The sequence below is a fragment of the Dermatophagoides farinae genome, chromosome 9 (assembly GCF_024713945.1).
Source record: "Dermatophagoides farinae isolate YC_2012a chromosome 9, ASM2471394v1, whole genome shotgun sequence".
In the NCBI taxonomy this organism is placed as follows: domain Eukaryota; kingdom Metazoa; phylum Arthropoda; class Arachnida; order Sarcoptiformes; family Pyroglyphidae; genus Dermatophagoides; species Dermatophagoides farinae.
The window spans coordinates 3,350,395-3,376,086 of record NC_134685.1 but is presented as its reverse complement, the minus strand read 5'-3'; the positions used below and the strand labels follow the sequence as shown (position 1 = coordinate 3,376,086).

At 31.1% G+C, this 25,692-nt stretch overlaps 2 protein-coding genes across 7 annotated transcripts; both read right to left on the bottom strand.

The window, feature by feature from the left end:
• Nucleotides 1–1,702: 1,702 nt before the first annotated feature.
• Nucleotides 1,703–25,616, bottom strand: Patronin (calmodulin-regulated spectrin-associated protein patronin). 6 transcript variants are annotated; one of them, XM_075734303.1, is made up of 8 exons: nt 25,122–25,616; nt 24,600–25,051; nt 23,699–24,529; nt 6,784–7,110; nt 6,080–6,725; nt 2,486–6,024; nt 2,268–2,431; nt 1,703–2,202 (listed from the first exon to the last, which is right to left on the bottom strand). In XM_075734303.1, the coding sequence occupies exons 3-8, from the start codon at nt 23,918–23,920 to the stop codon at nt 2,058–2,060; spliced, it is 5,043 nt and encodes a 1,680-aa protein (XP_075590418.1). In that variant the 5' UTR covers nt 23,921–24,529; nt 24,600–25,051; nt 25,122–25,616; the 3' UTR covers nt 1,703–2,057. The 6 variants fall into 6 exon arrangements, with proteins under 6 accessions (XP_075590418.1, XP_046917023.2, XP_075590419.1 ...); XM_047061067.2 differs by lacking the exons at nt 24,600–25,051; nt 25,122–25,616 and having other exon boundaries at nt 23,699–23,928; nt 24,056–24,062; XM_075734304.1 differs by lacking the exons at nt 23,699–24,529; nt 24,600–25,051; nt 25,122–25,616 and adding an exon at nt 19,139–19,193.
• Nucleotides 13,581–18,393, bottom strand: LOC142597820 (uncharacterized). Its single transcript, XM_075734307.1, has one exon. The coding sequence runs from the start codon at nt 16,368–16,370 to the stop codon at nt 14,217–14,219; it is 2,154 nt and encodes a 717-aa protein (XP_075590422.1). The 5' UTR covers nt 16,371–18,393; the 3' UTR covers nt 13,581–14,216.
• Nucleotides 25,617–25,692: the final 76 nt, after the last annotated feature.

Below are 25,692 nucleotides of genomic sequence, written 5' to 3'. Positions count from 1 at the left end.
TTTCATCAAAGGAAAAAAATTATTTTTTTTCTCGTCATTTTCTTTGATTCTAATCGATTCTTTCAGATTTCTTTTTTTTCCGTTTGTTTGAAAATTGGAATGAAAACATTTTACGTGATAGGATCGTCATCGTCTATAAAGTCGTGTGTCACATCACACACACATGAGCCATACTACTAATTTATTATTGTTGTTATGATTAGTGTTGTCAATTTTGTGTTTTTTTTCTTCTGCTGTTGTTGTTGTCTTTTCATTTCAAGAATTCAAAGCAAAAAAAAAAATATCAAGAATTTGTTTGCTGCTCTTTTTCTTATAATTTAGCTTTGATGATGTGTTCATATAATTGAGATTGTGATGATGATGATGATGATGATGAAGAATTGAAAATGAAATGAAAATGAAGAATCATTTTTTTCTGCTGTTTATTTCGACCAAAAAAAAAAAAAAAAAAAAATCAATGCGGATGATTATGTGGAATTGTGTGTTCATGGATGCATAAATGTGCTCTGCATGTGTGTGCAGATATTGAGAAATTATATTCAAAAATCGTTTACTCGATAATCGAATAAAATTAAACGATCTATACTACCATCAAATTCTTTCCCTAAAAAAAAAATTTAAAACGCACTTTTAAATGGTGTCAATTTTGTTTTTTTTTTCAAAACAGAAAAAAAAGTGATGAAAAAGAAATCATTTTGCAGACATAATGATAATGATGATAATAAAATAAATCTTTTTTTTTGTTTTGTTTTGTTTTTCTCATGAAACAAAACTAAAAAAATTCTAAAGAAAATCCTGTTATATTTTTTTTCCAACGAAAAAAAAATATCATCATCATCATTATTCTATATTAAAAACTATGGATTCGCTAAAATAAATGTTTGAATGATGAAAATGAATTGAATATAAACTTTAATGAACGATAATCAAATGTGTGTGTGTGTGTGTGTGCGCACAAGTAAAATAATAATGAATGACAAAAATCCAAATGAATAAATGGATAGAATGCGGATGGATCGTCTTTGAATTATATCATCATCATCATTGGATGCCATCATAATAGGCTTCGCGATTTTTTGTTCATTTTCATTTCATAGAGTTCTCGATAGCCAGGGATTTTTTTTTCTTTCATCATATCTTTTATAGGAAACATTTCGTTGATTCATTCATTCCTAATGAATCTCATTTATTTTTTTTTCTGCGCTGACAAATATTAAAATACGATGATGATGGTGAAATGTAGAGAATGGACAACAAAATCTAAATCAAAAATTCGAATGCGATCATCATCATCATCATGGTCATTGTAACAAAACAAAACAGAATTCTTGATGAAATTGAATGAATTCGATATGAAGAATTTTTTTCTCATTGAATTAATTATTCCTGATTACTACAAAGAAGATGAAAATCAAAAAACAAAAATAAAAACAAAGTCTTTGTGATTCAAAGAAAACACAAAAAGTAAAATGAAAATAATGAGAAAATCCTGTCTGACATTGACAAAACCAAAAACACAAATTTTTTAAATGAAAAAAATGCCAATAATGAGATGAAAATAAAGGCAGAAACACGGGACATTGACTTGAAGAAAAACTTATGATATTTACTTGAACAAAAGGCTGATCTTTTAACTTGAATCAAAATGCACAAATCATCACAATTTGAATCAATTTTACAGAATCAGTGCTTCCATCTATTATTTGTTATTAGTTTTTCATTTTTATTAAATTTTAAAATAATTCGAGTTAATATAATAATGATAATAATGAATCTGAACAAGAAAAATTAAAGAAACATTCGAACCAGTGCCAAATTATCTGGATCAAATGAATGAATGAAATTTCTGGCGAATGAATAATAAAGAATTATATCAAAATAATATATAAAGAGAGAAAGGAGACAAATGTTGAAATGGAAAGAATGAAAAAGGAAAAAAGAAATTGAAATTTGAACTTGGCAAAAAAAAAATAAATTCATTTTCATTTTCTGTTGCCGTTTTTAAATATGGAACAATTGTGGAATCATCATGATAATGATCATCATCATCATCATCATCACATAAAACGCCTTGGCGTTGATTGTAGCTGCTGCTGTTTAGCTTTACTCATCCATAGATGATTATGTATTGTGAATGCATCGATTGTGACGCATAAATGTTTCGTTTGAATTGCAGTAAAACTTTTTGTACCCGAATTGTATCTGTTGGACAAGTCAGAATTAGATTAGTTCAATAAATTTAAACAAAAACCACCACTATTACTTACTTATAGAATTTATCAATCATATCATTATGTACGATTTTTGGTCCAATCCCATCCAATTTCGTCACTTCTTCACGTTCAGGATTATATGAATAAATGGCTCGATATTGTAGACCAGAATTACGAAACAATATCAAATAATATTTACTATCACATTTATTTATCACCTAGAAAAGATTATGTGCAATTAGTATGGAATGAATGATCATGACACCACTTACTTCAGTGACACGACGATTTGTATCGGAATTGACAGCACCGGCCAAAACAACATTTATAGCATTCAATATTAGTGCTTTATTCGATTTTTGACTTGGTTTCACAAATAATTTTGGGCCATTATATTCCTGAAAAAAATTACTGGATGTTGGACCTTGATTTTGCAGTTGTTGTTGTTGTTGATTATTATTATTACTACAACCAATACCGATTCCTGATGATAAATCCGTACCGAATGCAGACGAAAGACCAGCAAATGCGGATGAATGATGATGTTCACCAAAAGCACCGGTTGGTGTTGAAACAGCCGTATTGGATGATGAATTTAAACAAAGCTGACTACTCATTGCTGATTGTGGTCTTGAAATGTTCGATGTACCAACACCACTGATTGACGCTGCAGATGATAATCGTCCACAGCTCATTAGATCATCGATTTCATCACGTGATGTACTTAAACGTGATGATGATCCTGATACTGAACCAGAAATAGTTGATAAAGCAGCCGAACATTCATCCAACAATGTAGCATGTAATGATTTTGGCCGTGGTCGCTGTTGAGTGCCAGTTCCTTGACGCATTTTAACCTGCTGCTGCTGATGCAAAGATGATGTACCACCACCACCACGATTTAGTATCAAAGTGGATGAACTTCGTGCAACGGTACCTTGCAATGCAGCAACACCACCATTTTTTTCAATTTCTTCAGCCAATTGTTTACGACGTTTATATTGGTCGAAAATAAATGCTCGTTTTTCACGTTCTTCTTCTTTTTTTCGTTCCATTTGTTCACGTTTCAAACGTTCACGTTCACGTTTTGCGGCCAATTCCTGTTCTTTCTGTATACGTTTCTGTTCGTGTTGGGCACGCCGACGTAATGATTGTTTCATTATCGCTTCTTTTTTACGTTGCATTTCTTCTTCACTTTTTCCAGATAAAGATTGATTATTATTCATTGATGATGAATGTGATCGTTGTGGTGTTGCAGAGTCATCACCATAATAATGGTCATCACCACCATCACCATTGATCATCAATGATCCATTCATCATCATAAGACTATCTTCTAATTGATGATTCGTATCAGAATTGTTGAAATTATCATTTTGTAAATCATCAGCTGCTATTACAAATGAAACAGCAGGCACCGATGGAATTGATGGTCGACGTACATTATACAATTCTCGTATTCTTTCATCCATTTGTTCATCGACAACATTTTGTGATTTTTTTCCCGATTCTGTCCCACTAACTAATGTTTGTGTTGCCGTTCTTGTCAACGTTGGTTTATCATTCGATTCCGTTTTTATGGATCTTGTTCGTTTTGTTTGCTGTTGTTGCTGTTTTTGTTGTTGATTGCCACAATCATTGAATGAAATGAAAAATGTTTCAGTCTGCTGTGAAGAAGATGGTTGTGTTTTATTATTTGGATGCTGTTGTGGCTGTTGTTGTTGTTCATGATGATGATCATTCGTACTTGTTGAATTATCATTCAAATTATTATTATTAATCGATTGATGTTGTTGTTGTTGTTGATCGGTTACTGGAATTGTGGAAAATTGTTGAGGTGTTATTGTATGCGTCGGTGGTTGTGGTGGATAGCCAGACATTGGTGACAAAACATATGGATCTTGAGATGTTGCTGTAGCAGTAGTTCCTGGTGGACTAACATATGCACCACCACCATATGGATCATATGGATGCATTGGTGGTGGTGGTGGTGGTGGAACATAACCATATGGCGGATAAGCTGATTGTGGAGGTGGATGATGATAAGGCGATTGATGATGATGATGATGATGATACCATTGTGAATCATATCCAATTGGTGGTGCCGTTTGTGACCATGCTGGTGGTTGATGATAAGGATGTGTTGATGGTACAATTGGTGGTGCCGGTGGTAATACCCCACCATGTATCTGATGCTGACCGGCCAATGGTATCATTGGTTGACCCCATTGACTTCTTCGTGGTGTTTGCTGTTGTTGTTGTTGCTGTTGCTGTTGTGATGATGATGGTGGTTGTGGTAATGGTATCGATGGTGTTGTTTGTGTTTGTGACTGTTGAGTGGATAACGGTTGAATAATCGCTGAAGAAGAGGATTCTTGAGATTGAATTTCTTGATCCAATTTATTATGTTCCGATGGTGGTGTTGTTGATTCTGATGATTGTTTTTGTTCGCTAGTTTCTACTATCTTTGATGATTGATCATTTACAATTGATTTGGTTGAATTTGAATCAGATTTTGATGAGAATGAGGAGTGATGATGCGGAGGATGATAATCTTTGGCATTTGCATAATTCAAATCAGTCATTGATGCTTTCAGATCATCAGATGCTGAAAAAAGATTTTTTCGTACAAACGTTGATTTATTATTATTAGTGGTGGTGGTGGTTGATGATGCTAAAACTGATGATGGAATACTGGTAAATGTTTTTTCACGTCTAATTGGATTCAATTCATGTATTTCAAATGTTAAATTATCATCATCCAGATTATCAGTGCGACAAAAATCCATTGTATCCATAATCATATCCTGTTGTTGGTGTTGATTTTTTAATGTTTTCAATACTTCTTGGCGAAAATTATGATCAGAAGAAACCCGTTTTTGCCGTTCTTGTTGTCGATCTTGTTCAATTTGTTTACGTTTTTCATTCAATTGTGCACGAATCAATGATTGATCAGCTGTAGCAGCACCAGTGCCAGTAATTGTGGAATAATCAGACATTTCAGCTATACTTGATGTATCACTAGAATTTGTTTGGCTATCATTGGCGTTGTTGTTGTTGTTATAAGAACCATGATGATCTTTATGATGATGATGATGATGATGTAATAATTGTTTAACATTATCAGCATTATTTGGATGTTGACGTTGTGCACGTACATGTGTATTATTATTAATGGCATTGGTTGAATGTTGCTGTTGCTGTTGATCAACAGTGGAAAGACTGGAAAAATAATCATTAAGATGGCCACCTGATGCACGTGAACGATTCTTATGATATTCATCATTATTATCTTTCATCATCATTGTACCATGATGGTTATTAGATAATGATGGTGTTAAATTTATACTAGAAAAATATTGTGATAATTGTGTGACATTTGGATCATCACTGTTATTTGGATTTGTCATTGGTTCAATATAAAGACTTTCATCTTCAACATCAGGTGATTGATCATGTAAATGATGATGATTGTGATTTGAAATCATTTCATTCATACCATTTGTTGATAAAAATGATGATCGTCGATTCATTGATTTATTCAATGAATTTCGTCTTGATGATGATGATGATGTACCATGTTGATGTTGTTGTTGGTGATAACTTAGTGTTAAATTAGATAACGTTCGTTGTGGTTGTTGTGTATACGATGGTCTATCATAGATTGGATGATTCGGTGGATATTCAACACTTGCACCACCACCTGATGATGTTTCAATTGAATCATTATTATTATTGTTATTGTTATTATTCCATGTTGATTTCAATGATTTTGCTTTCATTTCAGATGGTGTTAACATTTGTGGATAACCTAAATTAATAATGAAAATTTTAAAATCACATAAAATGTTCACAAATTCTCTTACTTGGATGATATTCTTCCTGATACAATTCTGGATAAAGACGAATATATGGCGGTATAACCGATTCAACTGGTTGTATTTCAAACATGAACAACAGATCAGCAATGAATGCTAGAAAATTCGGCACAATCGGTTCAGGTAAGTAGAGAAAATCTTCCAGCAATAAAAAACATATATCAGATGGAAATAATTCTTGACAAAAATATTGTATCCGCTGTAGATTATAGATAGAATCGGCAATAGAAATATCTTGTTTAAGGCAAATTTCACGCCAATCAACATGATCTGGACAATAGAATGCCATCAATGCAAACAATGAACAACCATCACACATATCACTTAATTCTTCTAATGAAGGCACAACTACTGGTGGTGGCGGCGGTGGTTGACAATCCCCATCATCCGATTGTTGTTGTTGCTGTTGTTGAATATAATCTCTAGCAATCTCTTGATTAAGTTGAGAACAGGCACGATTCACCCAATAAAGTGCTACATCTTCTGGTTCAGTACTTGGTGGTAATTCTGTATAGACAACGCCATCAATATCTTCACCAGAAAATCGACTTGTAACTTCCATCACTTTGATTGGTATCAATATTTCACGTATATACAACATCATTATACATTCAATGATCACCATATGTGCTGCCTATAATCGATTACAATCGATTAATTACTATTATTGATAAATTTAGAAAAAAACTTACCAATTTAACAGGACAATTTTTCAACAACATTGTTTCAGTAATATGTTCACCAATTTCAGCAATACCAAGCTGATCGGTGAAAACACCACGTCTTGTCAATAATTGCAGAATATTCTGATGGCTAAATGATGAATAATCAGGTACACCATAAATGTTGGCCAATGCTCGGCCATATAATTCTGCATTGGCCATACGTTGTGTTATCCATGGTTTTAATAATTCTTGTCCTTGATGATCACGATAGAATGGATCACGTAGTTCGGTTGGTATACGGCCATTATCTGTTGCTTTCGCAATCAACCACAATATTGAAGCTCGATGTTTTGCCTGTAGAAAAAATTATTGCATCCAAAAAAAAAAAATCGAAAAGATTAATTAACAATAATCTTGAATACAAAAGACTAAAATAGTCAGATAGACAGTCAGAGGCTAATTATAAACTTGATCCAATTTTCATTTGTTGTGCGCGTGTTTCACACACTCACACACACACACAGATACCCGCCCACACAAAACAAAAAAAGGTTATAGATGTTACAGTTTACGTAATACGAATTAATATTGAACAGGAACCATATCTAAATATGGTACAGCGTTATTCAAAATGAATTGTAAATATTCCTTACAAACATACAAGGAACCAACCTTGCGCTACATTTTTTTCCAGAAAAAAAAAATTCAAACATTCATAATGTATGTACTTAAAAAAAATCACATACACACACAACATACGTGCTTGATTTTTTTTTTTGCAAGGACCACAGAGATTTTCTTTTCTTTATTTTGTTTGAAAATGACTTGGCACAAAAAAAACAAACAAAACAAAACACGAGAAAACATTCAGTTTCAATTCAGTGATAGTTTTTTCTTGTAATTAAATGATTTTGCTGTTGAAATAAAACATTTTTGTGTGTTGTGTTCCAGAAACGGACATTTATTGGCATGTGTGTGTGTGTGTGGGTGGTCATCAATTTCATCAAACATTTAAACACACGCACATACACACACACACACACACCTTTAAAAATATGAATGACCAGCTATCAACATACCTGTTTGATCATTTTTAATGTTAAACATTTTTGTTGCGTTTGACCATTTTTAATATTTATTAAACGACCATTATTATTTTGTCGTTGATTTTTATGATGAAAAATTCGTACCATCATTTGAAAAACATTTAAAGAATTGAAAAAAATTCACATCAAACTCACTAATTAATTACCAAATGAAAAAATGAATTTTGATAAAAACAATGAACATAGACGACAATTTATCGCACACACAATAAATCATCATTCGTAGTTAATGTGTGTGTGCGTGTGAATGAATGGAAAGACAACAAAAAACGTATATTTCAAACACACAGAAAGGCAGCAAAAATATGATCTGCTTAAATTTTGTCATTATGTATTACGGCACAACCTGTTGCTGTTAATGTTTTATTGTTAGGCCTGGATTACTACCACCACCACAACAACAACAAGAATTGGATATAGAAAGAAAAAACGTCGTAAATATAGGTGTAATCTATTGTTAATTTAATTAACCGGGATTAAATTACAAACAAAAAAAAACTCAATTCACACACACAGACGGGCAGCAAAAACAATACGAAAATTTTCTTTTCTTTGTTTTAAAAACAATGAATATTGGTATATACCAGAACCCGAAAAAAACAAAAATTATCCAATCATTCCAATAATCTATTATAATAGATCGATCAATCAACTACCAATACTACTACTACTACTGCAATCATATTACAGGTATATTTAATTCAGAAAAAAAACAATACAAAAACATAGTTACAATCAATTTCCAAATCTCATCATCATCATTTCAATCAAACAAATAAAAAAAAGAAACAAATAAAATTATACAATTGAAACAATTTGGGTAAAAAAAATGACATCCTTGTCACTTGTTTGTATTTTTTTTTTTCATCTTCTTTCGCTGATAAAAAAATACGAAAATCTTCTTATCGAAAAAAAAATGAATACGAAATACATTTATAGATTGAATCTAATAACACACACACACAAACATACACAATGGACGGAAATCTAAAATTAGATCTCAAAGATTCACCATCACTGGCCATCAGCACCACCATTACCAATTTCTACTAAAATAATAACCAATCGACTGGCTGACTGACTGACCGACAACATCATGTACTCATCATCATCATCATCATCGTATTAAGAGTTTGTGCCAACAAACTTTTTTTTTCAAAACACAAATCGGTCATACATTCATTCATTCATTCAGTTCGATCGGTTGATCGATCGATTTGTCTATGATGAAGAGTAGCGAATGAATGAATGAATGACCAACTTTTTTTTCACTTGCCACCAATCACCACCACTAATAAACATCCTTCAAATGAAAAACAAAGTTGGCCATTGGTTTGATGGCCTGGAACAGAAAAAAAAACAGAAAAAAATGAAAATTAATTATTAATTCAATAAGCAGAACAACAAAGTAAAGTGAAAAGAAATGTAAAACCCGATTATCATATATGCAGCCACACACTAAACTGACTATTATTTATGATTTTCTTTCCTGATTTTTTGTTTTCGAAACCAAACCAAAAAAAAAAAAAGAATGAATAAAATAAATCAATGCCACGCCTATATCAATCATCGATTATGATTATGTGTGTGTGTGTATGTGTTCGAGCAAAAGTTTTCAATTTCAATTTCTTTTCTTTTCTGCACAAGAAATCTAATCCAATCAATGAAAAAAAAGAGTTATTCAAATTTATTATATAAACGCGACAGACGATTAATCGGTTGATGATCGGATGGAAAATTTGGATAAATTTTTTTTCTGCAAAAGTAAATCTTGTTTTTTGTGTTTTTTCATTGTTTCTTTTACATCGCTTCCTGAAACATATACACAAATTAAACATTAAAAATTAGGGAAACAACAAGGAAGACTTCAAGCTTGTCCAAAAAAAAACATAATTAATAATGGACCAAAATTGGTAATTATCAATCATTTTGTTCAACAAGTTATTAGGGTTTTTTTCACACAGAGCCATAGGGCAATAGACATTATTAAAGAGAAAAATCCGAAAATTTTTTTTTCTTACAATCATTGTCATCATCATCATCATCACCATCGACATCAACATCAACATCGACAAGATGAAAAAATGTGAAAAACCAAGATTGACAAACATCGACTGGAATGAAGATGATACTTTTTTTTTGTTCAAGTGAACAAAAATTGATTGAATATTGTAAAAAAAAACCCAGAAAAAAAACACACACACACAGACATCGAATACCCGATCATTTTTTCGGTGTATTTATGTATAATCACCTTGTTTTGTGTCCGACAACAATGATAATGACTATGATCATTATCATTGCTGCTGATGGATATAACCCAATATCATCATCATCATCATCGTGAAATCATCAAGAAAAAAAACGGAAAAAAACCAGTTCGAAAAAAAATTCAGCCACACACAAAGTTCATCAAAGCAAGTCAATGGAATATCTATCGATATGAATGTAATGAGAATATAAATCCAAATGTAAAGTGAAAAAAAAATTCAAGCTCAGCTAACCCATTGTATCTGTTGCATTGATCGATGAATATTTGGCTGATGATGATTTTGGTTGTTGTTGATCAATAATAATGATGATGATAATGAATGTTTCGGTGTTATAGGTTCATGCTGATGATTATCATCATCATCAACATCAACGATATTATCTTTTTGATGATTTGTTTCTTCAATCAATGAACCTGATGTTGTAGATGTCGATGATGAACATGATGATGATGATAATGTCAAATTTCGAATCGAATTATTTAAATTTTTTGAAGATTGTTTCAAATGCTGCTGTTGCTGTTTCATGGATGACGATGATCGTAAATTCAACATTGATTTCGATTTATGATTCATTGATGATGGTGAAGTTTGTTTTCGATGATTTTTCGATAATGTTGATCGAATAATTGTATTGGAAGAATTTGTTGATAAATTCTGTTGTTTTGTAGTACTTGTAGTAGTAGTGGTAGTAGCAGCCGCTGCTGCAGCTGCCATCATCATCATCATTTGTTGTTGTTGTCGTAGACGATAATGTTGTTGTTGTGCCATTAGATAACAAGATTTTGAATATGGTGTCAATAATAACAATGAATGTTCACGTTCATTGTTGATTGATCCATTTGGATCATCAACATTAACGTCATCATGATGATCATCATGATTTATTGATGATGGATTATCATAATCATCATGATAATTATCACCATTTTGTTGATGTTCATAATCTGCTAATGACCATTGTGATTGATGTAAACAACGTTGTCGTTGTATTTTACGAAAACGTTCATTTGGATATACTTTTGATGGTAATGTACCATTGTTATTCAAAAATGTCGATGATGAAGATGGCGTCAGATTCGATGTTGAACGTGCCGTTAGATAGACCATTTTGTCCCAGTAAGATAAAAAAACAAACAAATCGGAAAACTTTTGTCAACAGAAACAACAGCAAGCAATTATGTATTCACACACCAAACACGATCCAAGACAGTAGGATGGATAGAAAAATGTGAAGATGGCCAACACCAAAACTCTATATCTCCACTATATTGAAATAGAATAAACACAATTCGATCAACAAAAAACATCAGGCCTGAAACACACAACAGAACTGAATGGACAGAAATGAACATCAACATTATCAACTCCTACATTACATCATATTAAAAGAGAACAACAACAATCATCCAATGGTTGAGAAAAAAAAGTGAGAAAAAGAGATGTTTATTCTCCATGCATTGAATCATGAACACACACACAGACAGGCAAATACAATAGGAATGATTGGCCGCCGATGCCGCCACTACAACTATTTTGATTTTGGAATCCGTGATCATAGTTAGTTGATGGTTTTTTTTTGATAGGCGCCAAAAATCATATAACAACAACAAAAGCAACAAAATAGACATGACATCCACAACATCGTATAACGGACAGTTCAACAAGATAATAATAACGATGAACGAAACGAAACAAGAGACGAATGCTGAAAACTGGAAATGATTCGACCAATCGACCGAACGAACGAATACAGAAACAAGATTGATTTTTTTACTCAATCATGATGAACAGAACGGGGGGAAGAAAGAAGAAAAATAAAATGAAAGGCTCATTTTAGGCCTCATTCTAACATTATTGGCTACACACACACACACATTCATCTACTTTTTTGAGAATGGAATGTTTTGAGATCATCATCATCATCATCATCATTGTGATTCAGCCACATCACTTCTCTATCTCATTTTTTCCCGTCATAATAATAATAATAGGTATCTATCTATAAAATGATGAGATAGATGTATTGTGATTTTCAAACAAACAGAAAAAAAAGTTTACGGATTCAAATAATGAATAATTGTGTAGGTGTTTTCTTTTCTTTCTCTTTCAAAGGGTTAAAATGGGCGTTGTTTCATCGTGTGCGTGTCTGTGTTTCAATTCACAATTTCAATGAGAAAATTCAAAAGAAAAAAAAGTGAAAAAAAAATAAATTTATTCAAGAATTGCTATAAACAAAAAAGAAAAAAGGAAAATTTGTCATGCATAGTGTGTGTGTGTGTGTGTGTTATTCAAATGAATACAAAAAGAAACACAAACAACCACCTGTTGTTGTAGGCCAAATTGTTTTTCTTTGGTGAATTTATTTTTTTTTTTTTTTTTTTTTGATTGAATGATCAATTGTCGTCGTCGGCATCATAATTATCGTAATAATCGATATCAATGTCACACACACACACACACACATTTTGTCAAACATTTTATCGACATTGTTTGTTTGTTTGAATTGGCTTGACCATATGGATGGATCGATTGAATGAAATAAAGTAGGAAGAAAAAACAACAAACAAACAAACAAACTGCACACATACACACACACACACACACACACATTACATTTGTCACGATCTGTTAATGTAAAAATAATGATAATGAGAATGAAAAACAAATTGAACAAGCAAAATGAAAAAAAAACAAACCGAAATGAAAGGAAACGGAAACAACATCAAACAGTATCATTATCATCATAGTCATAATCATTGCCCTTTATAGTTTCCAATATCGTGACCGTGACCTTTTGTTCAACAAGCAATTACATAATCATCATCATCATCATCAGCTAAGATTCCATCATGTCTGTGATCTGGTTATTTCATTTCGGCTTTATTTCATTCAATAGGTAGTATCATTCATTCATCCATCATCATTCATCAAATCAGACTGTCTTGTGTTTGCTTTGCTCGCTGTTTTGATTACATGACAAGGAAAAAAGAATTTTTCGCTGATCCACCGGTTGACCGGTTAAATGAAAACCAGAAAAATTAAATCATTTCTATTACATTCATTATAATGTCCGGCAACAAAAGTCTATTTTTTCCATGAGGAAAATTATTATGATTCGATTATCGAAAAAAAGCTATGTGTAGAAAGAATAACAGGTTTATTGCACATATACGAACATCAAAAATAAAATTGCAAAGCCATTATCAACCATCATCTATCACACACACACACACACACACATTCGGAACATTTGAGGGAAAAAAATAAATTATCCATATAATTTAGTCGAAATTGTAGGGATACTCTTGAAATAAAAAATCAATGGATTGACAATTTGTCAATCAAAAAAAAAAAAAAAAAAAAAAAAAAAAAGAAAAGAAAAAATAAAGGCATTCAACAGGCCAAAAAAAAACAGTGGTGGTGGCTCCATCTATCGATAAAAAGATGATGATTTTCAAATTCAAAATTTAATCATTTTCACATTACACATTTTTTGTTTTGTTTTCAAAGAATAGCAACAATTAGATTATTTTTTCGTGCACATTTAGGACAAAAACATTGATCATGGTTCGATAATTTGTTTGACAATTGTTTTGGCATTCGATTACAATGACTAATATTTGATCGATTATCATTGTTATTATTGGATTTAAATTGTAAACAAGATGGTGATTTTTGTCGTTGTCTATTATTGTTATCGGCCATACGATGACAAATTTTCGAGATATTTTCATCGATAACATTTCCAATATTTGTTGATGATGATTGTGGTTGTGGTTGTGGTACTACTGGCTGTGTTCGATTCTTTTTATTTCTAAATAATTGTTGTTGTTGTTGATCACAACCGGAAACAAAACCACCACCATTGTTGTTGATTGTTGAACAATTTAAATCATTACAACAATAAGTAGTAGCTGTACAACATTGTGATGGCAGTGGTGGTTCCTGTATACAACATGACTGAATACCACCACAACATTCACGACATGTAGATATCAATGGCTGATGATGATGATGTTCCAAACATTTACATTCCATCATCATTTTATTATGTTCACGTCGTTGTTTTTTTAGATGATGATCACGATATTTTTTGTTGTTTAATTTGTCCAACATTTTTTTCACCATCACAACAACAGCAACAACAACAATCAATCACATCATCATCAGCATTATCATTGATTATCATCGATGATGATGATCGGTGTTGACGTCGTCGTCTTCGTTCATTGTTGTTGTTGACTATTTTTTGTTTGATCAATACTTCACTATCATCCATCTGATCATGTTCATCATCACCATTATCATATTCATCGTCGTTATTATCATTAGATTTTGATCGTGATTGTCTTGTACATAATCGGCTACAATTAGGCATCAGACCAGAAATTAAACAATCAATACAATCAGATGATTTTTTCGCACCATATTCCATCATCATTGAAGGCTGATGATTTGAATAAACAAAACGCCGATCACTACGACGACCATTACCACGACTACGACGATGATTATGATTTTGTTGTTTATTTCGATTTGGACTAGAATCATCATCATCATCATTGATAAATGGCTGTTGTTGTTCATCGATATTTTCATTACCACCACAACAACTAAACCATGAACAACATCGTTGTTGGATATTTTTATGATTCCTATGATTCAAATTGCCATCCATAGATGGCGATATCGATGATCGTATCATTGTATAACGATAACCATTCATACGATTATCACGATCCATCATCATCATGGAAAATGGATCCGAATGAATGTTTCCATTACGAATCATAGTTCTATATAGATTATTCAATATCCGATATCTTGGTTTTAATATCCATGATGATGATGATGATGCTGCTGCTGCTTGTTGTTGTGCTTGTTGATGATTTTGATCGCCATTCCCATTCCCATTATTATGATTCGATGGTATTGATGATAATCGTTTACGTTGTTCTTGTTGCTGCTGTTGCTGTTGTTTTTGTTCAGCAAACATTTTCGATACACCAAATTTACGACGAGCCAAAGTCATCATAATTGTCCGATGTTGTTCAAAAAATCTTTCCAATCTTCGATGTTTTGATAATCTTTGTTGTTGTTGTTGTTGTCGACGTGAATTTTGTTGCTGATAATAATAATGACGTCTATGATGAGGTGGATAATAATTATTATTAACCGATGACCATAAAAGATTATTTGCAAGGAAAATTTGTGATTTCGGATAATATGCTGATGTAGTGTGATAGAATGTGTTTGGGTGTGGTGACGATGATGGCGGTAATTTTATAGGCGGAGGTGGTGGTGGATAATGTTTTTTTGAACGTTTCAATTTTGTAATATGTCGTGGTGGTCGCCGGCTACGACGACTACGGCATAATGTAAATATTCTGAAAAGTTTTTTCACATAACGATAAAACGATATGAATATTGTTGTTGATTTTGTGTCAGAATTTCGATAAAATTTTTTCTTATTCCTACCACCACCACAACTGCTATTAGGACCATCAAATGGAAATACAAAAGGTGGTGGTGGTGCCGGAAATGGATTTGAAAATAGTGATGTTGATTGTCTTCGATTTGGATATTGTGCACTTGATGAATGCAATGGTGGTAGTTGTGTGGGTGGTGATGGTCGATTTGGTACAAATTTTCTAATCATTGGCGATTGTTGTTGTTTTGACGGTTTCGATTCATTATTTTTTCGATTATTCATTTTTGATGATGATGATTTATCTTCATTAACTTCAGTTGTAGATGAAGAATTATTCAATTTCATATCGGCATTACAACAACATTGTTGATGACAAGATGTAGCAGTTGTTGTTGTTGTCGATTCCGATGAAGATGATGATGATGAATTACAGCAACAAGATTGGTTATTATTTTGCGTGGAAGAATCGGTTGATGAACCAGTTGCTATAGATCTTTGATTGTGATTTGATTCTTGTGTTGTCGACGTCGATGAATATGAAGATGGTATCGGTGGCGGCAATAATGATGACGGTGGTGGTGGTGGTGGAGGAGGTGGTGGTGGGGCAGGGGGACAAGGCATTAATATTGGTGGCAATGGTGCAGCAGATTTTGTTTTAATCTGAGTGGTTGCCGTGGTGGTAGTTGATTGCTGTCTTTGTGATGGCGGTGGTGGCGGTGGTTTTGGTACCGGTCGTTTATTATTCGTATTTGAATTAGAATTCGAATGACCAGAGGTCAATAATTTGCTCATTTTAATAACCATGACTGATTGTTATTATTAAAGGTCATGAACAAAAAAAAAGTTGAAATGTCAAGATGTATAAAATGTCACAGAATTGAATCAACAGGATATATAATTGATCAAATCAACAGAAAAAAAAATCGAAAATCCTCTTAAGGTTTTTGCAACCAATAACAATGAAAAGAAAAGAAAAAACTGAATTCGATGACAAACGATTGATCATGATCAAAAAAAATGACGATGATGATGATTGTTTGTCTCGTTTTGCTTTTTGCTTGCTGTGATTGTCATTTCAGTCAAAATCAAGTCAGTCACAATGATGTTGATACTTGTTGATACTGCGAAACACACACACACATATACAGTGTACAGTATGCAATTCCATTAATGATTCATTTTATTTTTTTTTGTTCGTTCATTCATTCAAAGTCAGCGAAAAAAAAATCCAAACATTAAAAGAGAAAAAAATCAAATTCACAAAGGAGACACACACGTAGAGGTCAGAAAGACAAAATGAGATACATCGCGCACATACTAAAAAACCCAAGATGAAAGAGAGATTATGATGGCGATGGTTTTATCAAAAACTACCCTTTCCTCTCCCTCTCTTTCTCTCTCTTTGGTAGTGGTGCTATTATTATTCAATAAACAATTTGGATCAACAATAAAATAATGATAATGATAACTTTATGGCCATCATCATCGATCGATAATCAACAGGCGGTTTTCTCTGGAAAAATTAATAGCGAACACAATACAAAAATAAATTTCAAATCAATCAATCGATCGAAGATGATTACAAAAGAAAAGATTGATCGATAATAAAAGGTGCAAAGGTGATATGTTGTCAAGATGATGAAGATGAAGAAGAATGAGAAAAACACTAGCCGAATAAATTGATCAATCAAATTAAATTGATCGAAAAATTGATTGATTTGATTGAAAAAAATTGAATTTCAGTTGTGTGAACGAAAAAAACAGCAGCAGCAGCAGCAGCAGTCTATCTCTATTTTCGGTTATTTTCATTGTTGTTCACGGAATCAATCGGTGAATGGCGGTGGTTCGATTTTTTTCGATCGTAGATAGATCACCAAAACAAAACAAAAAACAAGACGACAAATCATTGAACCAATTGATTATTTGTTACAAATTGATAAGTTTTTATTTTTGGAAAAATTTTAAATTACAAATTTGTTGAAAAGTTTTTGTTGCTCTTTCTTTTTCATAGTTATTTGTCACATAGATTAGATTCGATGTAATAAAATGAATGCGAATGAATGATAATTTTGTTCCAGACACAAACAAACACACACATAGACATTGTTATATATGATGACCAGGTCATCATCAGACACAAAGAAGTAGAAAAAAAAGTAAATCTCAGGTCAATGGTCATTTTCCTTTTTTTTTTGTTGATAATAGAGATGAAAAAACATTCCAAACAATTGTTATTGATTGGAAAAAAAGTTGGGTCAAAAATCATCATCATCATGATGGCGATGAGGCTATGGATCGATCAGAATCAATTTCATCACACAATAATGATGATGAAAAATTTTTTTTTTTTGAACAAACTGAAAAAACAGAGATGTGAAACAATTCGATCAATGATGACAATCACAACACCGTTGTTATCGTCTTCATTAAAATTGAATGAATGAATGAATGACGAACAAAACGAAGATAAAAAAAATGACACACTTGTCAAACAACAGTATCATTCAACAAAAAAAAACATCGCTAAATATACTCATCATGATGATAAATTAAACAACAACAAAAACCCGAGAAAACATTAGATTTGTCAAGTGATGATGACGATGATGATGGTGAAGGGAAATAAATAAAAAGGTTATTATATGTCTTTAGATTCATTCACAATCGTCATCATCATCCTATTTAAGTGACAAATAAACACTCAGACATACATAAACAATGATCAAGTTTATCTTTTGTTCTGTGAATGAATGAATGAATGAAATGAAATGAAAAAAACGACACCACAAAAATGGACATAAACACAGTTTTCTCAGCAGAAAAAATGCCAAGAAGATGTAATGGAAACCACCACCATCATTGTCCAAACAACAAAAATAAAAACAAAACAAAAAAACAAGAATCACAAAAAAAGCATCGGCCGTAAATATGGCCAACAGAAAAAAAGAGAGAGAGAAACAGTTTTGGAAATTGGACATTAATAGAAATGAAAAAAAAGGAGAGTGTGTGTGTGCATTCATCTATCTCTCATTTGCAAAAAAAAGACGAAAAAATAGAGAAGATTGAATTCAAACATGGTGATAATGTTATATGGTCAAGTCTAGTTATTTATTCAAAAAAAAAGATGATCACCATCGTTGTTTAGATATCAACACATCTTCTGGAAAACATCGAAAAAAAAGGAAGGCGAAAATAACAAGTCTATTGTCTCATTACTCCTACACACACACACACACACACAAACACAGAAAAAACATTGGATCAAAATCAAAACATTGGCCATAATCATCACCATCATCAATAATAATCATCATCATCATCAACCATTGTGAATGTGCAGCATATATGTAAATGAATATGGAGAAAATTTTTCTATAAAAATATCTTGTCAATAGATTTTCGATGAATTGATTAGATTTTTTTTTCAATCATTTCGCTAGATTGTTAAATTTTTGTTTCAGAAAAAAAATGAAAATTTTTTTCAAAAAAATTTTCACCAATTTAGCAATTGGCTTATCTCTATAGAGAAAAAAAATGAAAATTTTCATAAACACACAAAAAAAACCACAGACCAGATCATTATCTTTTATCATTTAAGATGAATGAATAGACAGGATAAATGGATGAAACAATCAAGCAGGTCAACACACACACACACAGATACAGATTATTAAAATAATTTAGATTACGATTATTACGATAATGATGATGTGAAAAAAAATCTTCTCGAGAAAAAAAAAGACAAAGAATATTGATCAATCAGCAACATCACATTAACAAAGGTTGTTGTTGTTGTTGAACACACCAAATTGAAATATTGGAAAAAAAATTTCAATTTTGTTTTGTTTTGCGGGAGAGGCAAAACAAAATTATGAAAAACAAATTATGCTCATTCTCTCTGCGTGTGTGTGTATTTCAGAAACAGTTGGCAAAAATTTACATGTGTTTCGTCAATGGCATTTATCATGTCAAAAACAAAATGATAAAAATAGTCATATATTCAATATATCTGATTTCACACACACACACACTTACACAAACATTGTAAATGAAAAAAAAAATTCTCAATCATCATTTTCTTTGAACAAAACAATAATGACGATGATGATGATTAGTATAATTAATGTTTAAATGTTTAAGATTTGGTATCATTGTATCGACATTGTGTGTGTGTGTATGGATGTTTTAAAAAGAGAATCTTTTTTTCCAATTCAAACGATGCGAAAAATATGTTTTGAGAGGGAGAAAAACAAAATTCACATTATCATTATTATAATAATAATTTTTACATTTTAATTTTCACACGTTCTTTTTTGTTGTTGTTCTTTTTGTTTTACATTTTTTTTCTGTTTCGTTCAAAATGTCCATTATGCTCAATGAGACCATTCACTCCATTATCATCATCATCATCATCATTGTTGTGGTTGTTGACTTGAAGTTTATTTGCGTTTATTTCTGTAATTTCAATTATTTCCCAGTTATGTCATCTTTGTTGATGACGATGACAGGTTTTGTTTGTTAAAAAGATCTTTAAAGAAGAAAATGTTCAAATGTTGGGAATTTTTCGTCTTCATTCTTTTTCATTGGACACTTGTTGAAATCTTTAAACGATTTCATCTCCTATTAATAAATAACAAGATAATTCTATTTGAAAAACAACAAACTAATCGAATTATCAACAACAACAAAAAAAACTTGACTAAAATGAATGAATCTTGAACAGACATGCCCACATACAAACAAAACTACACTAGAAAATAGATAATCAAAGATACGAAAATCCAATCAAAAAAAAAAAAAAAAAATCAACAACAATAACAAAACATTATCATCACATTATGTTCATTATAATCAATCAACAACAACCGACGGATAAACAAAAACAAAAAAAAACAGAGATAAAATTCATATTCATCATCAAATGATGATGATTAATTATATGAATTTTTTTTTCAACAAAACCCACAATGAAAAAAAAAAAATTTTCTATTACAGCATCAAATGGTGATGGTGTTGATAAGTAATCCTTCATACCTCATAGTCTTATTATCCACGCACACCAACAGGTACTTTCACTTACATTACATTTAAATGAATGAAACAAGAGTCTATGCAACAAGTGCATGTTACTTGATGGACATAAATAAATGATGATATCATGATTTTTTTTTTTGAAAAAAAATGATGATGATAATCTCATTATAATCCATTGGGAAGTGGTTACATTTATCATCATTTATTTATTTACAGTTTACAATTTACAATTTATTTATCTAATCTTATACACTTGAAAGCCACTGATTTTTTTTTGTAAATAGAAATAAATCAAGAAAAATGAATGAAAACAAATGATTATGGATGTATAATCACGAATGTGGACCAGAAACATCTCTCCCCAACAACAACAACAACAAAAAAACTAATCATTATCATTCATTCTAAAATTAGAATGAAAAAAAAAATTAAGCACACTCACACACACACACATTTTACCGGCATTTTTGACAAGTCGATTTAGCCATTATCATCAACATCAGTATCATCATCATCTTGCTAATAGATATAAAAAAAACACGGATATCCAATTTCATAATTAATAAAAAATAAAAAAAAAATATCCATAAAATATAGATTGCTGCTATAGCCAGTCATCATTCATAAATGAATGAAAAGTCATTTATATGAAACGTAATTTTTTCGTCTTCGTCTTCATGATGATGATGATGATGATGATCCAAACACGATCATCGAATAAATGGACAGTGTAGTACCGGTAGTAATAATTAGAAAAAAAGGATAACCATTTGTTACATAATCATAATACCCTATTAACTAATAACACAGGTGTATCAATGATTTTTTCAAGACGATAATAATAATACATGGATATCTGATATAAAGAAATTCAATAATCTCTAAATGTTTTAATCGTGATGGGAGAAAGAAATTCAATTTTTAGTAGGTTATATATAAATGAATTCGAAGTTACATTTCGGATCGAAAAAAATGTGGCGTCTGAAACAAAAACGAAAAAAAATAAAGAAGCAAAATATGAGAAAAAAAAAGAAAATTTCGACACGGTAGCCCACAAAAATAATGAAATTGAGGAACAACAACAACAACAACAAAAACCGTAATAAGATTTCAATTCACTCCCAGCTACTGAATTAGATTTGGATCGATGATGTTTACAGCTTTTGATATTTCTACATCATCATCATCATCACCATCATCGATTGAAAGAGTATCGTAAAAAAAGTAAAATTTTTTCTAGTTTACCAAAAACAACAACGATTGGTGTATGCAGTCCAAATCATCAAATCTATCTAAAAGGAAATCTAATGAATGAGCGAATGAAAACAGGAAACATAAACAACACAACAAAGTCTGGAACAAATGAATTTTCTCTTCTTCTTCTTCTTCTTATTTTGGATCATGAATGAAAATTTTCAGTTATAGTAGTCAATCACTTGGCACATATGTGTCAAACGATGACCAATGAGGAATATGGGGTTGAAAAATTGAAAATGCCAAAAAAATACTACACTATGGTACAAAATTACAATAAAAGAAATTGAGAAAAAGAACAAAATATGAAAATTTGTTCCATCAATGATGATAATGATGGAACGAACGAAATATGCATATTTCCATATAAGGATTGTGAATCATAATTTTATTATCATCATCATCAACAACAATGGTAATTTTCAAGCCATCATTTCAGCCGATAATATTGTTGTTGTTTGCAGATGATGATGAGATTGAAGAAAATGAAATAAAATTAGTCTACATTACTGCTGTGGTTGTATATCATCATCATCATTGAGCATAATTTTGGAAATGAGGATGAAGTGATGTTGACAACCTCTAGTTTAGATTATTAAGCATAAATGGATATAAATCATAATGAATTTTTTTCTACCCAATTACAGACTGTCATATTATTGTTTCAATCAATCATCATCATTGTCATTAAGACTGTTAAAAATTTTTTCATAGAATTTCAAATGAAAATCTCAAGTAAAAAAAAATTCTTTATTCTTTATCATCATTATTTTGTCAATGAAATCAAAATCAAATCAAACAAACCGGTATTGGTAGCATTGTCTTGTGTGTGTGTATTTACAAAAGACAATAGAAAAAATTATAACAAGACAAAACGCCGATAATTTACATGTAGTACTGTTGTCATGATTATCATCATCATTATCTTCTATATTTATGTATCGGTGTGTGTGTATGTGTTTCTGCTGTCCATAACATAATAATAATAATGATAATCGATTTTTATTATTATTTTAAGCCAACTACAAGATATCCATCATCAATCAGCTTTATATATGAATGAATGATGAATCACATTTATGATCATCATGAATGAATGAATGAATGCCCCAAACTCTATATATATTGACAGTTTGATTCATTCATCTGTCATATATTCAAAGAAAAGAGAGTTAGACTTGAAAAAAGAGCTTATCATTGCTAGACAAACAATGAAAAAAAAAGAAAATAGTTTATCGTTGAGGAAAATAAATCGGTAATTAAATGGCCAAATAAATGATTGATTTGGTTTATATTTGCTTAAATCTTATGCGTAAAATAGTTGTGTGTATGTGACAGCATCATTGTTTAAAAAAAAAAATAAAAAAATTCCAATTTTGGAAAAAAGGTAGCACAATTGATTGATGCGGAATATAGTGTGAATTTTTCATTGAATAATATTCCCTCTATGTGTGTTTGTCATTGTTTAGCAAAAAAAAAAAAAAACGTTGTCAACAAGATGGGAATCTCACCGAAAAAACAAAAAAAGGGTCAACGATCGTTTGAAAAACACATATAAACTGACCATAATAATAATAAATATTTGTTGTGGTCACACAAATTCACACACACACAACAACAACACACGGGAAACGAAAATTAAAAAAAATGACCAATCTAAACGAGTCACGTTATTTTTTCCTGGTTAATTCCGTAATCCCATATCATTCATAGGAATATTTTCATGAAAATGAATAATTAATATTGTCATGATCATTATGATAATCAGATATCATTATCATCGGCATTTCATTGAAATTCTTCCACCACACACAAATATATAAAAGGAAATGAATACCACATACCTTTACATTATCATAATCTTCATATGGAACAATTTCCGGTATGTCATCATAATACATAGGTGTTAAACATTGTTGTTGCATTGCTGCCGCTGTTGTCGATGATGATGATGACACCGACAATTGTCGCTGTTGTTGTTGATAATGATCAATGTTGGTCATCGAACTATTACCGATAATACTACTACTACCACTACGGTTATTATTATTATTATTATTTGACATTTTTGCAACTATAATTATCAAAATATATAAATATCATGATGATGGTTATCATTACTTTTCTTTTCACTTAATTTATATTATTATTTTAATTTCCAAAATATTTTATTACATAACACAATTATAAATTACTCATACACCAAAAAAAAATAAGGTCGCCACAATGACGATGAACAAGAAAAATTAATTTTCGTTTCACTTTTAATCAAATTGATGATGTGGAGCAGAATGAAGACAAATTTGACAATTCAACACAAACACAATGGGCGTCAATTCATTTCACAATATTGTTCATCATCATGTGTTTGTTTTTCATCACACAAAAAGCATTCACTATTCATAATTTGTTGTCGTTGTTTGATTATTTTTTATTGATGATGGTCGTCGTTACTGTTTTTTTTTTTTGGCCACAATTGATGTATATTTGTTATATATGTTGATATATTGCTACCACCACAACCACAAGGTTAAATTTATTTAGTGATTATCGACGATTGATGGATATCACCACACACACACACACACACACAACAAACAATCGGATTATATTGATAAAATACAACAAATGAGCTACTGGTTTTTCAATTTTTAAAAGAATTCATCAGATAATGGCTAGATAAATTTGAAAAAAAATTCCACAAATTAGAAAATGGATATTTTCATTTTAAATCAAAACACTTACCATTCATTCACATATAAATCATGGAAAGAAATTGGTTATGTTTTCGTTTTGTTTTGTTTTGTTTGTTCAATTTGGCAACCGTTGTATGATTATCACAATAAATTCATTCGTTGTTCATCTTGATTTCCAATCAATATTTTTCTGTTCGGAATGTTTATATGGACAATGTGTGCAATTGATGGTGATCAATAAATCGGACACACACACACACATTCGAATCTCTTCACATTGATTACAGGAATCCGGTCAACTTGATGATTAAAACGAATTGTTCACTTGTCATTATCATCATCTTGTGAATGTAATGTTGTTGACGCCTCAAATGATCCAGCAATGATGAAAACCACACAAAATGTGGAACAAGCCAAACAAATAAGGCAGATAGTAATTCACAAGTTTTTCATCATCACTTTTTTTCGTTCCAAAATTGAACAACAAAAATTTGTCTCTATCTATAGGCAAAAAAAAGACATTCGAAAATTGTCTGTCAATTTAATAAAAACGCAGAAAAAAAATTCATACTTTTATCATGTGGTTGTTGGCAGATGAAAAGAAAAAATTCCTAAATGAAATGTGATTACTATTACAGGTGAATGATTCACGAATTAAACAATGATGATGATGATGATGATGATGACAATGAAGAAAATTATTAATAAAAATCGATCAATGAATTAAAAAAAGGTACAATAACCTTCGAAGAATGGTACACAAACCACTACACATTAACACACACGCTTTTTGTTTGTTTGATCGATTAATCTAGATTTGATTGATTAATTAATTAATGGTGGTTTTTGTTTTGAAAATCGAAGCAAGATAGAAAGAGATGGTTGAATGGATTCAAAGATCAATGAAGATTAAACTATCATCATTGATCATAATAATCAATTTATGAATGAATTCGAGAATTTGACCAGAACAGAATTTTTAGCGTTACTTTTTTTTTGTTCTTTATGGAAACTTTTCAACCTGATTCATTCGATGGTCATCATCATCGTTGACGTTGTCGTAATTATAATAATAAAATACGGACATAACATTGTTGTTGCTGCTGCTACTGCTGCTATTAGGTTCGTCATCATGTAACAAT